Below are 15,388 nucleotides of genomic sequence, written 5' to 3' on the forward strand. Positions count from 1 at the left end.
CACTTCCCTAGGAAGTTGGTTCCAGATTCTGGCCACCCTAACTGTAAAATATTGCCTCCTGATCTCTAACCTAAACCTATTCTCCATCAGCTTATTACCATTGTTCCTCATCACCCCAGGTGGTGCTGGGGAGAATAGGGATCTTCGTATTTGCTGATGATCTCCCCTGATGAGTTTGTAGGCAGCCAGCAGGTCCCCCCTCAGCCTCCTCTTGCTGAGGCTGAATAGATTCAAGTCCCTCGGTCTCTCCTCATAGGGCCTGCCCTGCTGCCCTCTTACCAAACAGGCGGCCCTCCTCTGAACTCTCTCCAAGCTGGCCATATCCTTTTTAAAGTGCAGCGCCCAGTACTGGACGCAGTGCTCCATCTGTGGCATGCAGGAGTACTTGAGGGAGGAGCTGCGCAAGGCAGGTCCACACATAGGTCTGCACTTCACCTCGGACATCTGGAGCAGCCAGGGTGGAGGTCATGCCTACCTCTCCCTCACAGAGCACTGGTGCGATCAGTCAGGCCATCAGTGGACTCTCCTTCAAGTGGAGGTGATGGATGAGTCTCACACAGCAAAGGAGATCATGGTGGCCATGAACTGCGGGGTACAGCAGTGGTTCATTGGGCAGGGCTAACTCACCCACGGGTTCATGGTTACTGACAACAGGGCCAATATGGTCAAGGCAGTCTGTGATGCCAACCTTGTTGGCATCTACTGTGCGACACACAAGTTCCATCTCCTAGTCAGAGACGCCTTGGAGGGGGACAGGGCTGCCAGTGATGGCGCCACCACTACCACCAAGATGATTTCAAAATGCAGGAAGGTGGCAGACTACTTCCACTGCAGCATCAAGGCGGGCAAGATGCTGTGGGACAAACAGGCAGAGCTGAGCATCCTGCAGTACAAAATTATGCAGGATATGGAGACTTAGTGGAATTCCATATACCTGATGCTGGAAAGGCTGGTGGAGCAACAGAAGGTATCTCATGTCCTTGCTCGGGGAGATTGAGATCAATGGCCCCTTTAACAAAGTGGAATGGGATACCATCTCCCAGATATTGGTGGTCCTCGAGCCGTTCTTCAGGGCCACTGATACCCTCAGTGCTGGTGATGCCCTCCTTAGCCACGTGATCCGCATAGTCAAGGATCTTGAGAACCACACAGAGAAGTTCCAGGGGATCAGTGTTCCTGGCTGGGGCAAGCCACTGTCACCAGAGATGCAGGCTCTGGTGAAGCAGCTGAAGGAAGACATTAAAAAAAATGGCTGGATCTGTTGCAGTCCAGTACAATCCACATGCTGTCAGCTATTTGAGACCCAAGGGTGAAGGGGAGCATGTGCAGCACCTAACCCTCGATCACTGGCCGGAGGTGCTGGTGGACAGAGTTAGGGAGGCAGAACGGCAGAGGCGAGGGGACATGGAAGAGTGGGTTCCACTTTCCCTTGCCAGCACTCCCAACACCAGCCAGTCTCCTCCATGCCAGCCATTGTGGGTCAAGGGCATTGCTTCAATGTTGGGGTCCAGAGGCACCAGACCCCAGCCTGGGGGAGGCAGCGCCAAGGCTTTGGTGGCTACCTGTCTTGGCGAGGACGTGGAGCCGCTGGACTGTGACCCCATGGCCTAATGGGGAACCTGCAGCCAGATGTGGCAGAATCTGGCCACAGTTGCTTGGGAACACCTGTCCTATCCGTTGACCAGTGTTCCAAGTGAGAGGGTGTTCAGCATTGCTGGGGATGTTGTGACACCCCACCACACTTCCTTGGATCCTGGTTTGGTGGAGCAGCTGAGATTTCATTGACTTCATAGATTGCACAAACACTAGGGCTTGAAAGGACCTCGGAAGATCTTCGAGTCCAGCCCCCTGCCCCAGGGGCAGGAAGTCAGCAGGGGTCGTAGGATCCCAGCATGATAAATATCCAAATGTCTCTTGAAGGCGTTCAAAGTAGGTGCTTGAGCCACCTCCGGCAGCAGTCTAGTCCAGACCTTGGGGGCTCAGACAGTAAAGAAGTTCTTCCAGCCTGAAATGGTCATGGAGGAGTTTGTGACCATTTAACCTTGTCATCCCTTGGGGTGCTCTGGTGAACAGATGTTCCTCCAGATCCTGGTGAGCACCCCTGATAAACTTATAGGCGGCCATCAGATCACCCCAGAGCCTGTGCTTTTCCAAGCTGAAGAGTCCCGTAGCTCTCAGTCTCTCATCATAAGGTCTGTTTTCCTGACCTCTGATCGTGCACATGACTCTTCTCTGGACTCTCTCAAGCTTCTCCACATCCTTTTTGAATTGTGGAGCCCAAAACTGGACGCAGTACTCCAGCCGTGGCCTTACCAAGGCCAAGTACAATGGGAGAATGACGTCTCGGGATTTACTTGAGAAGCATCTGTGGGTTCAAGAAAGCGTTTTGCTCTCTTTATTAGCTGCTGCATCACATTTAAGGCTCATGTTCATCTTGTGGTCAATCATGAACTCCAAGTCCTTTTCAACAGTAGTGCTAGCCAACGTAGCACTGTCAACCCTATAAGGCTGCTGCAGGTTTTTCCTCCCAAGGTGGAGAACCTTGCATTTTTCAGTGTTACACACCATCAGGTTCTCATTCACCCATTTCCTGAGCCTGTCAGGGTCAGCCTGGATCGCCCTCCTGTCTTCAGGTGTGGATGCTTTACCCCAGAGTTTGGTATCATCGGCAAACTTGGCCAGTCCGCTTTTGACTCCAATGTCCACATCATTAATGAAAATGTTAAACAGAATGGGTCCAAGGACAGAGCCTTGAGGGACCCCACTGGTCACAGGGCACCATGACGATTGACTTCTGTCAACCACCACCCTCTGAGTCCGACCATGGAGCCAATTCCCCAGCCAGTGGATTGTGGTGGAGCCAAGGCCGCAGTTGGCCAGTTTTGCCAAGACGTGATCATGGGATACCAGATCGAAGGCTTTTTTGAAGTCAAGATATATGACATCAATCTCCTCCCCCTTGTTCAGGTGATAGGTCACCTGGTCGTAAAAGGAAGTAAGTCTGGTCAAGCAAGACCTACCCGCAACAAACCCATGCTGGCTATCCCTCAGGATGTTGCCATTGGCCGTTCTGTTAAGAATGGCCTCTTTGATAATCTTTTCCAAGACCTTGCCCAGGATAGAGGTCAGGCTGATGGGCCTGTAGTTTGCCGGATCCACTCTCAACCCTTTCTTGAATATAAGCACCACATTAGCCTTCTTCCAGTCTTCGGGCACTTCACCAGAGCACCAGGAGTTCTTGAAGATCTGTTCCAGGGGCTGGGCTATGATGCTAGCCAGCTCCTTGAGTACCCTGGGGTGTAGATTGTCAGGGCCTGCTGACTTGAAGGTGTCCAGCCTCTCAAGATGTTCCTTCATGAGGTCAGCATTGATGGAGGGCAGGGAATCTCTCTCACCCAGGCCTCCCTGTCCCATAATGGGCATGGGTGTCCCATGGGACTGATGAAAGACAAACACAAAGAATCCATTTAATAGGTTGACTTTTTCCTGGGCATCGACTGTCAGTTGTTCCATCTGGTTTAGCAGGGGTCCAGTGTTGTCCTTGCTTGTCCTCCAGCTCCCCACATATCTGAAAAAGAACTTTTTATTGTCCTTGATACTTGTAGCTAGTTGGAGTTCCGTCGCAGCCTTGGCTTTTCTGGTTCGTTCCCTGCAGGACCAGACCAGTGCGGAATATTCCTCCTTGGAGGTGGAGCCCATCCTCTATCATTTGTAGGCCTTTGTTTTTAGCTGCAGGAGGTCTGCTAGTTCCCTGGCCTTCCCCTTGGGGTCGTGGTCCCTTAGGGCCTCACCAACAAGCCTCCTGAGCTTGTCAAAGTCAGCTTTCCTGAAGTCAAGGACTTCTGTATTGCTGTCTGACTTGCCCGCTTTACAGCGGATGGTGAAGGTGATCAGCTTGTGGTCGCCCAGCTTCCCATCGATTGTTAGGTCACTGATTACATTGTCCTCAGTTGCCAGTACCAGGGCGAGCAGCGCTTTACCTCCTGTTGGCCCATAGACTTCTTGAGTCAAATAGAGGTCATCCATGCACGAGTGGAAGCTTTGTGACCACTCGGATTTAGCCGAGCGCTCTTCTCACAAGATGTCTGGGTAGTTGAAGTCTCCTATGACAACCATGGATGGGGAGCACACGGCCTCAGCCAATTCCCTGGTGAGCTCCTGGTCAAGCTCTTGACTTTGGGTGGGAGGTCAGTAGTAGATTTCCACCATTGTGTCCCCTGTGCTGTGTTCCCCACGGATTTTAACCCAGAGGGTCTCCAGTCTTCCACCCTAGTCGCCAATATCGGCTTGCAGGGATGTGTAGCTCTCCCTTTCGTCTATGGCGCTAGCCAGCGTAGCACTGCCGAACTTATAAACATGTCAATGATGACCCCCAAGTCTCTTTCTTCCGTAGTGCTAGCTAGCATAGCACTGCCGAGCCTATAAGGATGCTGCAGGTTTTTCCTCCCAAGGTGGAGAACCTTGCATTTTTCAGTGTTAAACACCATCAGGTTCTCGTCCGCCCATTTCCTGAGCCTGTTAAGGTCAGCCTGGATCGCCCTCCTGTCCTCAGGTGTGGATGCTTTACCCCAAAGTTTGGTGTCGTTGGCGAACTTGGCCAGTCCGCCTCTGATACCAGTGTCCACATCATTAATGAACATGTTGAATAGTATAGGCCCAAGGACAGAGCCTTGAGAGATCCCACTGGTCACAGCGCACCACGATGATTGACTTCCATCAGCCACCAGCCTCTGGATCCAACCATGTAGCCAATTCCCCAGCCAGTGGATTGTGGTGAAGCCGGGGCCGCAGTTGGCCAGTTTTGCTAAGTGGTGATCATGGGATACCAGATAGAAGGGTTTTTTGAAGTCAAGATATATGGCATCAATCTCTTCCCCCTTGTCTATGTGATAGATCACCTGGTCAAAGGAAATAAGACTGGTCAAGCAAGACCTACCCGCAACAAATCTGTGCTGGTTATTCCTCAGGATGTTGCCATCAGCCAGTCTGTTAAGAATGGTCTTTTTGATAATCTTTTCCAGGACCTTCCCTGGGATAGAGGTCAGGCTGATGGGCCTGTAGTTTGCCAGATCCACATTCGTCCCTTTCTTGAAGATAGGCAACCACATTGACCTTCTTCCAATCTTTGGGAGCTTCACCTGAGTGCCAGGAGTTCTCGAAGATCCATGCCAGGGGCTGAGCTATGATGCTTGCCAGCTCCTTGAGTACTTTGGGTTGTGAACTGTCAGGGCCAGCTGAAGGTATCTAGCCTCTCAAGGTGCTCCTTCACAAGGTCAGCATTGATGGAGGGTAAGGAATCTCCCTCAACCAGGCCTTCCTGTCCCGTAATGGGACTGGTGAAAAACTGATGCAAAGTACCCATTTAGCAAGTTCACTTTCTCCTGTGTGTCGGTTGTCAGTTATCCCATCTGGTTTAGTAGGGGTCCAGTGTTGGCCTTGCTTTTCCTCCGGCACCCCACATATCTAAAAAAGGAATTTTTATTGTCTTTGATGCTTGTAGCTAGTTGGAGTTCCGTCGCAGCCTTGGCTTTCCTGGTTTGCTCCCTGCAGGTCCAGACCAGTGCAGAGTATTCCTCCTTGGAGGTGGATCCAGTCCTCTATCCTTTGGAGGTCTTTCTTTTTAGATGCAGGAGGTCCGCTAGTTCCCTGGAGAGCCAAGTGGGCTGCTGTGCCCTTTTTCTGCCTTTCCTCCGAGACGGGATAGACTTTGCTTGTGCATCCAGGATTGCTCCCTTGAGGAGCAACGACTTATCCTGAACTCCCCTCCTGTTTGGGTCGTGGTCCCTTAGGACCTCACTGAAAAGCCTCCTAAGCTTGTAAAAGTCAGTCCTTCTTGAAGTCGAGGACTCCTGTATTGCTGACTGACTTGCCAGCTTTACAGCTTATGTTGAAGGTGATCAGCTTGTGGTCACTGTCACCCAGCTTCCCTTTGATCATTAGGTTGCTGATTAGGTCGTCCCCCATTGCCAGTACCAGGTCAAGCAGCGCTTTACCTCTTGTCAGCCCATAGACTTCTTGAGTCAGATAGAGCTCATCCACACACGTGAGAAAGCTTTGTGGTCCTGAAGGTGAACCTCCCACTGCTGGGGTTCCCCAGGCTCTACCTGCAGACAGAGTGAGTGCCACCCTCCTAACTCAATCTGCACCTATTTCCTTTCCTTTTCTTTTTCTTAACCATTTAATGCCCTGCTCTCAGAGCTGGAGGGGGCACTCGCTGCATCACCAGCCAGCAGATGTAAGATCTTTGAGAGGCCTGAGGCTTGCTGGTTGTAGTGAAGTTGTGAGGCTCTAGACGAGCTTAACTGCCTGGGAGGGCATCTGCGAGGCATGGGCCACAGTGTTAGGGGAGGTGTGGAGCTGCAGAATGGATGCATGTCACCCCTAGACATTGGGGGCCTAAATGGGCAGCCTCCCACCTGGGAAACATCTGAATCAGTTTTCTATCAAGGTGTGGCAGTTAGAAGAGGGGCGGGAGGTTGGTCCAGAAACAGGAGGGCAGGCCGAGTTCTTACCTGCACTGGGAAGGCCCCCTGCTCTTCCTGGATGGAATGAATTGTGAATAAGCCAGAGGCTGGCATGCAATGCAGGCAAGAAAGCCCGTTAGTGGAAATGTAAATTGAGGTGTCAGGGGGTGAGGGACAGGCTGGGAGGGTGGGGGAAGGGAGATGTAACAGGTAAAAGTGGAGAGGTACCTGGGGAGTCAGATGTCAGGCAGGTTATACTGTGTCATAAATCCAATGTTTATGTTGAATGTATGAGTTTCTGTATCTAGGAGGTTGATGAGGTGAAGTTCATAGGCTCATCTGTGAAAAGTGGTTTGTAAATTCCCTTTGAGGATTAGGCCTGAGAGATTGGAGACAGAGTGACTTTTTGTGAGAAATATGACCCCACAGGTAGTTGGGTATTCTTGTCCATAATAGATTGAATTACTATGTTGGCAGGTTTTGCATTTCTTGTCCTGGCATGGTCTGTATTCATTTGGTGTGTTTTGGGCTGTAGGAAGCTTGCTTTTGGTGATGAGATTAGTGAGGTTCAGTGCTTGTTTGAATTTACAAACCACTGTTCACAGATGAGCCTATGAACTTCACCTCATCAACCTCCTAGATACAGAAACTCATACATTCAACATAAACATTGGATTTATGACACAGTATAACCTGCCTGACATCTGACTCCCCAGGTACCTCTCCACTTTCACCTGCTACATCCCCCTTCTCCCCTCCCCCGCCCCAGCCTGTCCCTCCCTCCCCGACACCTCAATTTACATTTTCACTGACTGGCTTTCTTGCCTGCATTGCATGCCAGCCTCTGGCTTCTTTACTATTCATTCCATCCAGGAAGAGCGCACACACCCTCCAATTAGATGCTTCCTCAGCCTGACAAAAGGTTTTTAAACCTGAAAGCTTGCTAAGATATATTTCTCCAACTATTCAGTTGGTCTAATAAAAGATATCAGAGATACTTTTGACTGGTCTGTGCTAGGGCCAGGACCTGAAGTGGGGTCAACGGGCCAGGGGCTCACCGCAAGGAATGGCCAGAGCAAGAGGCTTGGGATTCCAACTGTCCTGAAGGTGGGCCCAGGGCCTAAGGGGGAGCCAAAGGTCCCAGAGAAGGGACCACAACTGGAGGAGGTGAAGGATACAACCTGCAAGGTACGGGCCGCAGTGTAAGGGGAGGTATGGAGCTGTGGAGCAGATGTTGTTGACACTGGATTTGGACCCAGCCCTTGTATCTTTGTTCCGGGCAGCCTCCTGCTTGGAAAACATCTGAATCAGTTTTTCATCAAGGCATGGGAGGAAAAAGAGGGGCAGGCAGCTGGTTCACAAACAGGTGGGCAGGTGGAGATCTACCATCCCTGCTGGTTTCATCCCTCTGTGCCTTAACACACCAGTCACACGTGTCACGAGTTTTGCTTTCAGATGCTTGAGATACAGTTTCCCAGAAACCCCTGCACCTATCTCCTTGAAACCTGGCAGGCCTCATGGCCTCAGAAGGGGCTACCATGCCTGGTGTTTTCATCCAAATCTGCCAAAAAATGACAAAGTTATAGGTTTTTCAGTGATTCCTCATTATAGTCTATGGCTGAATCACTGAATCTCTCTGAATCAGCACTGAATCTGCCAAAGGTGATTAAGCTGAATCAATTCAGGGCAGTGATTCAAATCTCTGAATTGGCTGAATCTGAATCAAATACTTCCCTATTCGCATAGGCCTACTGCTATTATCCTACATGTGGTGCTAATCTTGAACCAGATTCGTGTGTGTGTGTGTGTGTGTGTGTGTGTGTGTGTGTGTGTGTGTGTCCAAATTTTGTTTAACTTGTCCTAGGGATAATGGAATGATTTACAGAAGCCAGTCAAAGGCAGAAGGTCCTGGTGGCCTGTGTAACCATGTTCGCTAGGTGACAAGCATGTATTAGTTTTGAGGCCATGGAGCTTCAGGATGACTAGGGAAACTGGCTGGATGTTGTGATGTATGGGAGCTGAGCTATGGGAGACAAAGGTCCAGGAGTATGATTGCACAGGTTGTGGGATAAGGCATAGACTCTATGGTGAGAATATCAGGGCCATGCTGGCAGAGGGAAGAAAATGACAGCAGAGATGATCCTGGAAACTGTTGTGCTAGTAGAGGGTCCTGAGTAAAATTTATCACGTGAAGTTTGAATCAGGTAGCACAAGGGTTCTCAGGATAAAAGCTCTCAAAAGCTGACCTGCTTTTAACATTAAGGGCCAAATTCTAATCAACCCCATAATTACTTAAATAGGATTTAGGCAGAATTTAGGGGTATTGGTGGTAGGGGTGTTGGTTTAAAGTAGGGCTGTGCAAAATTTCAATTGTTTTGAAGCTGTTTCGATGAGATTCAAGCTCAAAACAGCGAAATTGAAATGAAACAAAAGTATTCGAAACAGCTTTGAAACAAAACAAGGGAACTCAAAACGTTTTGAAGGTTTCAAAATGTTTCAAGTTTTGAAGCCAGGCTTACTGGCTTCAGCGCTAGTCCCAGCTGGCAGCACCCGGCTCTTGTCATCCAGCAGGCAGATTGGAGGCTTGCCTGCACCCCCAGGAGGGCTGCGGGGGCTGTGCTAGCATCCTCCCAAGGTTGCAGGCCCCTGATCTGTCTGCCAGATGACAGACCAGCTCTGGGTGCAGCTTGCACCCAGCACCGGGAAGATCAGTGCTGCTGCCAGGTGGCAGCAGCTGGCTCCTGTCAGCCAGCAGACAGATGGGGGCATGCACCCCAGGAGGACTGGCACAGACCCCGCAGCCCTCCCGGGGATGCCGACGGGCCCCCAATCTGCCTGCTGGCTAACAGGAGCCAGATCCTGCTGCCTGTGGCCACTGGAGCTGGGGCAGATCTGCTGGTGCGGGGACCCGCCTCCCCAAACCTGGAGTGGGGGAAGGTCCCTGCATGAGCTCATTTGCCCCGGGCCCCGCACCTGCCTGGAACCGGCTCCGGTATGGGGCCGGGGCAGATCAGTTTATGCGGGGACCATGCTGATCTGCCCCAGCCCCGTACCAGAGACGGCTCCAGGTGGGTGCATGTCGGCTGCTGCGGGGGCCTTCTCCTGCCCCAGGATCGGGGCGGTGGGTCCCCACACTAGCTGATCTGCCCCAGCCCCATACTGGAGCCAGCTCCAGGTGGGTGCACATCAGCTGGTGCGGAGACCCTCCCCCACCTCGATGGAGATGGCGGGTACCGCACGAGCTGATCTGCCCCAGCCCCATACTGGAGCCAGCTCCAGGTGAGTGCGGGGCCCATGGCAGATCAATTGATGCGAGGACTCTCCCCCACCCCGGGATCAGGGCAGCTTATCTGCCCTGGCTCTGCTGGCCCCAGGCGATAGCACCCGGCTCCTGTCAGCCAGCAGGCAGATCGGGGGCCTGCCGGCACCCCCGGGAGGGCTGCAGGGTCTGTGCCAGAGTCCTCTTGGGCGTGTGGGCAAGCCCCCAGTCTGCCTGCCGAATGACAGGAGCTGGGTGCTGCTGCCCGGGACTGGCGGTAGCAGTGATTTTCCTTGTGCTGGTCCCAAGTGGCAGCACCTGGCTTCTGTCATCTGGCAGGCAGATTGGGGGCTCACAGCCCCGGCAGCCATCCTGGGGGTGCGGGTGAGCCCCCCGTCTTCCTGCCTGCTGCATTTTATGTTTCCCCATAACCTATAAGCGAAACATTGAAACAGCGGAGTAGTTTCGATGAAATGAAACGGAACAGTGTTTTCAAAATGAAACAAAACTCAAAACGAAACACTGTTCTGTCGAATCGTTGAAACAGAAGTTGAATCGGAACGGTGCTGTTTTGCACAGACGTAATCTAAGGACATAGGCAGACAAGGTACTTCAGGTAAATCTGATATCAGATTTATCAAAAGAACCTTGTCTGCCTAGACAGAATTTAGGCACTTAAAAGTGCTTAGATCAGTGGTTCTCAGTCAGGGTATCACAGTTCCCCTTCCAAGGGTGGGAGCCATCCTGGCCAAGTTTAAATACCAAGTTTAAATACCCTGTATGCCCCACCCCCAGGCAGATTGGGAAGCAGCTGCAGCCAGAGTGAGCACTTGTGCCAAAACCCTTCCTGATCTGATACCAGATGATCTTTTGGAAACAGAAGTAGGTGGGAGCGTCCTGTGTTCCTCTGTTTCTGGAGGAGCATGCAGTATTGGACTGGGGAGAGCTGTGGCAAGAATATGAGCTTCTGCTGCTGCCAAAAGCAGACCAGAGGCAGGATTCCCCTTCTTGGGCCCCCCCCCCCCCCCAAAAAAAAAACAAACTCTGCAGCAGCCTGATTTGTTAACCCTTTCACAGCCAAATTAAGATTTAACACATCATATTCTCATCAAATGCTTGCTGTATTAGGCCAGTGATTCTTAGCCTGGGCAGTGCACATGCTCTGCTTCCATCCCCCATTTTTTAAATGATGACAGACCTTGATGTGCAACTGTTTGAGGCCAAGAGTGTACATTATTTGTTTATTTTTGTATTTATTTGGTTTATATGCCATGCTTTTCAAAAGGTCTGGGGAAGCTTACAATAAAAATAAGATAAATTATAAAACGGTTAAAATATTGAAATAAAATAGTTATAGTTCCCCAAACAATATCACAGAACTTAACCCCACCTGCTAAAAGTCTGCTTTAAATAAGAACATAAAATGCTTCCAGAAGATATCCAGGCTCAGGCTCTGATGAGCCTCAAGGAGGAGGCAGTTCCAGAGCTGAGGAGGAACTACCAAGAATGACCTCTCGCATGTTCTTGCCAAATGAACTTGGCAGACAAATGCTACTTGCAGGAGGTTGCTCTTGGCTGGTGTTAGGGGCCATTATGAGAAGAGGTGGTCTCTTAGGTATGCAGGGCCCAGGGCCACATGCAGCTCAATAGAAAATGATAGTCACGGTGTTAGAGTTTAGTAGCAAGAGCACTTAGTAGCAAGAGGTGGGAAACTTGGTTCTAGGTCCACCTTATCTTGAATGGATTCAAACCCACACCTGTTTCTCAGAAGAGTGTTCCAACTATCAGGGTATAAGTACTCTACTCCTCTGAGCAGCCAGAAGTGTGAGATACCTGGGACCAGAAAGAGAGCAAGCAAGAGGGACCCTGACTTCATAATATAGTGGTTGCGGTAGTCTCCTGGGGTTTGGGTGTTCTGGGTTATGTTCCTTCGTGTCAGGTCTATTTAGGTCTTCAACATTAGTCACTGGATGAGTGGTTAGGGAATCTTGGGAGTCTGTCAATGTTTGGAAGCGTAGGCATCTACAATGCTGTTAATCAGAATTACTTTCCTGAGGTAAAATGCCAACATTTTAAGAGGTGAAATGCCAGAATGGAGGTACCTTAGAGTCAATTGGGACTTGGCCCTAAGTGTTTATAATGATTTTTTTTGGAATAGATTTGGAAAAATAGGGGCAGGATCTAACTATAGGACTGGAGTTTTAACAAAGGGAAGCTGTAAAAGGAAGTGATCTGGGAGCTGTCCTGGGTTTGCACCTAAAGTTTTGGGCCAACTTTGGAAATAAGTACCATCTCCTATACCTGCAAGGGGACAGGGAAAGAGGATAGCTTTGTCCTTAAACCTGCTTTATGAGCTGAATGCCGGCTCTGCTGCTGTGTCTACTGGATTCTGTGCAGGAAAGCAGATTCCAACAATTGCCTGTACACAAGAGCTTTTTTTCTTTTCTTGTCACTATACAGCTGGTGGTGGTCTGATGGCTGACTCCTTCACTGAGGTAAGGGAGTCAGCTGAGATGTTTTTGAATATAACTTGTCTGTTCTCCATTGCAGCCTGAAACAATAGAATCAAACTCCAAGCAAGAGAACAGCGGGCAGCCTGACAGCTGTATGGGATACCAGTTTCCCTGCAGTGCATTACCAGAGCCCATCCCTCAAAGTAGCATGGTAGACTGGGCTTCCAAAAACCTCAATATGCACACTCAAGGCATCTTCCGCCGCAGGATCTCCATTTCCAACATGCTTTCCTGGAGTGGGGACTCCATCAAAAAGCCAATGCTGATTACAAGCAACCGCACCATCAAAAAGGAAGCATGTGAGATGTTTAAGTTGGTGCAGATCTACATGGGAGACCGCCAGACACACATGGACCACAATCATGTGGCTTTAGTCACAATTACCAAGTGCTGGAGCATACAGGGCTTACGGGATGAGTTGTACATACAGCTAATTAGGCAGACTACAGACAATACGTGTTACCAAAGTCTGGCATGGGGCTGGGAACTCATGGCCATTAGTCTAGCCTTTTTCTCGCCATCACCCAAATTCCAGTCTTACCTGGAAGGTTATATTTATTGCCACCTCGACAGTGATCGATACAGTAAGTGTCTCATACATGTCACAACATCCCCAACACTATTTGGATTGTGCCATTTTCAGGGGCAACTGACAGGGCTGACTAGTAAAGCACATCACAAAAAGTGAGAGGAAAATGAGTATTTCTCTAATTTGTATTGCTGAGGTGATGGTATGCCATAGAGGTGAACCCTGCCAACATGCAGCATAGCTCCTCTTTATCCTCCTAGGGAACATCTACACATGCAGTTAATGCACCTGAATAAATTCTGTTGCAGTTTGTGCTGGAGTTTATTGCTCCCGGGTGTAGTGTTTACACACGTGCATGGGATTGCAGCATGTTGGACTGGGGCGATGCAGCTCCAGCTGGTAGTGGGCATTGGGGGGGGGGGGGGGGGGCAGCCTGCCATCCTGGAGCTGCTGCACCCTGGCTTAGTGTGCTGCAGAGGGGCTGGCTAGGGCATGAGGATACTACAGTGTGGTGCTACCTGGCAGGAGCCCCTGCATTGTAGTACCCTTGTGCCCCAGCCAGCCCCGGTCACCATTATATATGCATTGTGGCAGAGTAAATAACTCCACTGTAGAATAGTACTTGTGTAGGGCAATACCAACCTATAGCGGGGTTAATTAGTTTACTCTAGTCTAATAGCTCTGCAAGTGTAGATGGTGACACTTTATTGTGGAGCTAATTAGGCAACTGCAGTAAGCATCTCATATAGATGTTCACCCAGTAATTCTGACGGGTCTGACAAAACAAATGGTGGATCATCCTGATCCTAGATAAAGGCAAATGATGACAAACTTCTGTCAAGTGTAAGAGTACAAGAAGTCAGACCAATGGTCCATCTAACCTAGTGTCCTCTCTGACAATGACAAATAGGAGATGCTGTAATGGGAGAGTATATGAACAAGGCATGTCTAAACTAGTCCACACCATGTCATAGCTTCCCTGAAATCAACAGAATGGTTGATTTCCAGATTCATGGATTTCAGAAGATACATCCCTGACTGTGGCAAAGTGGGGCTCCCCACTTTGGGGAGCCCCACCTGACTCACCTGCCACGCCCTGTTGGTAATTAATATGATGTTCATTAAGTGGGAGGCTGCCCATTTCTGCCCTGATGCCAGGGAGCGCTATCTGCAGGTCTGTACCTCCCCTACACTGCAGCCCATGCCTCACAGATGGCATCCAGATGTTGTTACAGTGCTCCCGGCTTACAGCCAAACCAAGCTTAGGCCGCGCCTTCAGGCCTCAGTCACACACATTCATACCGCCCTCCTCTCACTAGGGCCTCTCACACTCCACCCTCTCTCACAGGGTCTCTTTCATACATCAACGACTCATTCTGCCTTGCTCCATCTTGGAGCGGGCCCCTTAGGCCATAGGCTTAGCTAGTCCATCCCTTAGGTGGCAGACATACTATCTTTTGGGCCTCTCCCATGACCCTCACCAGGGTAGTGGCCAGCCAATTACCTGACCGGATCTAAGCTTGCTCTAGCCCCTTCTGGGGGCAACTCTATATACATAAGCCTACTGGGCACTCAACCCTGTAGTTTTCCTTCCTCCCCCACTGGGGCTCTTCATGTCCGCCCCTTTCTGGGGCCACCCCTCACCAGGGCATTCTTATCCCCTCACTCGGGGCTCCACACCGCCCCCCTTACTCGGGGCTACTCATCTCTGCCCCCTTCATTCGGGGCTCCACACTGCCTCCTCACCTGGGGCCACGGGGCTTCGCTCCCTGGTGGGCTCAGGTGGCTGTAGCCGTGCCTGGCCCGACTCTCCTTCCTCGGGTTCTCTTGGGGTCTTGCACCCCACAGGGCTCAGGTGGCTTCAGCCATGCCTAGCCCCCCACTCTCCCTCCTTGGGAGCTCTCAGGGTCTTGCGCTCCACAGGGCTCAGGTGGCCTCAGCCACACCTGGCCCCCCCCCCAACTACCTCCAATGGTATGCAAACACACCCAAAGGTGAGGGCTAGGGTTAAGGTGCCCCTACCCGCCTTTCACCGGGGTGATAACTGCCCTGGCATTTCCTGGGAGCTCCCGCACCACTGAGAGCCCCACCAGGCCACCCACTTCCAGCAGAGTGCAGTTTTAGGTCATGCCCAGGACCAGGAGCCTCCAATTCATCCCCTATAGCACCTCCCTTACCTCCAGGATGTTATGGAGTATTACAACCAAACAATATTACTGCCTGCCCTGCCAGCAGGAAACTGATCTGTTTGTATGGGCGGCCAGAGATCTAAAATGGCTGCCGCAATCAAGCACCTGCTGGCTGCTTGGCTCCGGTCTTAAAGTGGCAGGTACCAACAGTCCCCTGCCACACTCCTTCCCCCTTAAAATGGTACCTGGGGAAGGTTTCCCCAGCTGCTCCTCCAAAGCAGGCTCCCCTCAGAGCCTGTGAGAGGCCTCAAGTGGCGAGCACCCACAAAAGTGCTCCGCCACACACCTCCCCCCTTAGAATGAGAGCTGAGGGGCTTCACTTGGCTGCCTTCCCTACTGGGCTCATCCCCAGCCTACTGCAGCCCTTGCCACGTGGCGAGCACCCCAAAGGTGCTCCGCCACACTGTTCTATTTAATAGTACCAGTGGACCTGA

At 51.0% G+C, this 15,388-nt stretch overlaps 1 protein-coding gene across 6 annotated transcripts in view; it reads left to right on the forward strand.

Annotated features, from left to right (window-relative positions):
* LOC102385793 (rho GTPase-activating protein 39-like) overlaps positions 1-15,388 on the forward strand; it is a 167,434-nt gene that overhangs the window by 94,687 nt on the left and 57,359 nt on the right. For all 6 annotated transcript variants that reach the window (XR_003096089.1, XR_003096088.1, XR_003096086.1 and 3 more), the window contains one exon: positions 12,274-12,820. Coding sequence is in view for 1 of the 6 variants with exons in the window: in XM_025214663.1 (XP_025070448.1) it covers positions 12,274-12,820 (547 nt within the window). In the remaining 5 variants the exon portion in view is untranslated. The remainder of the gene's footprint in view (positions 1-12,273; positions 12,821-15,388) is intronic.

This window comes from Alligator sinensis, unplaced genomic scaffold (assembly GCF_000455745.1).
Source record: "Alligator sinensis unplaced genomic scaffold, ASM45574v1 scaffold249_1, whole genome shotgun sequence".
Classification (NCBI taxonomy): Eukaryota; Metazoa; Chordata; order Crocodylia; family Alligatoridae; genus Alligator; species Alligator sinensis.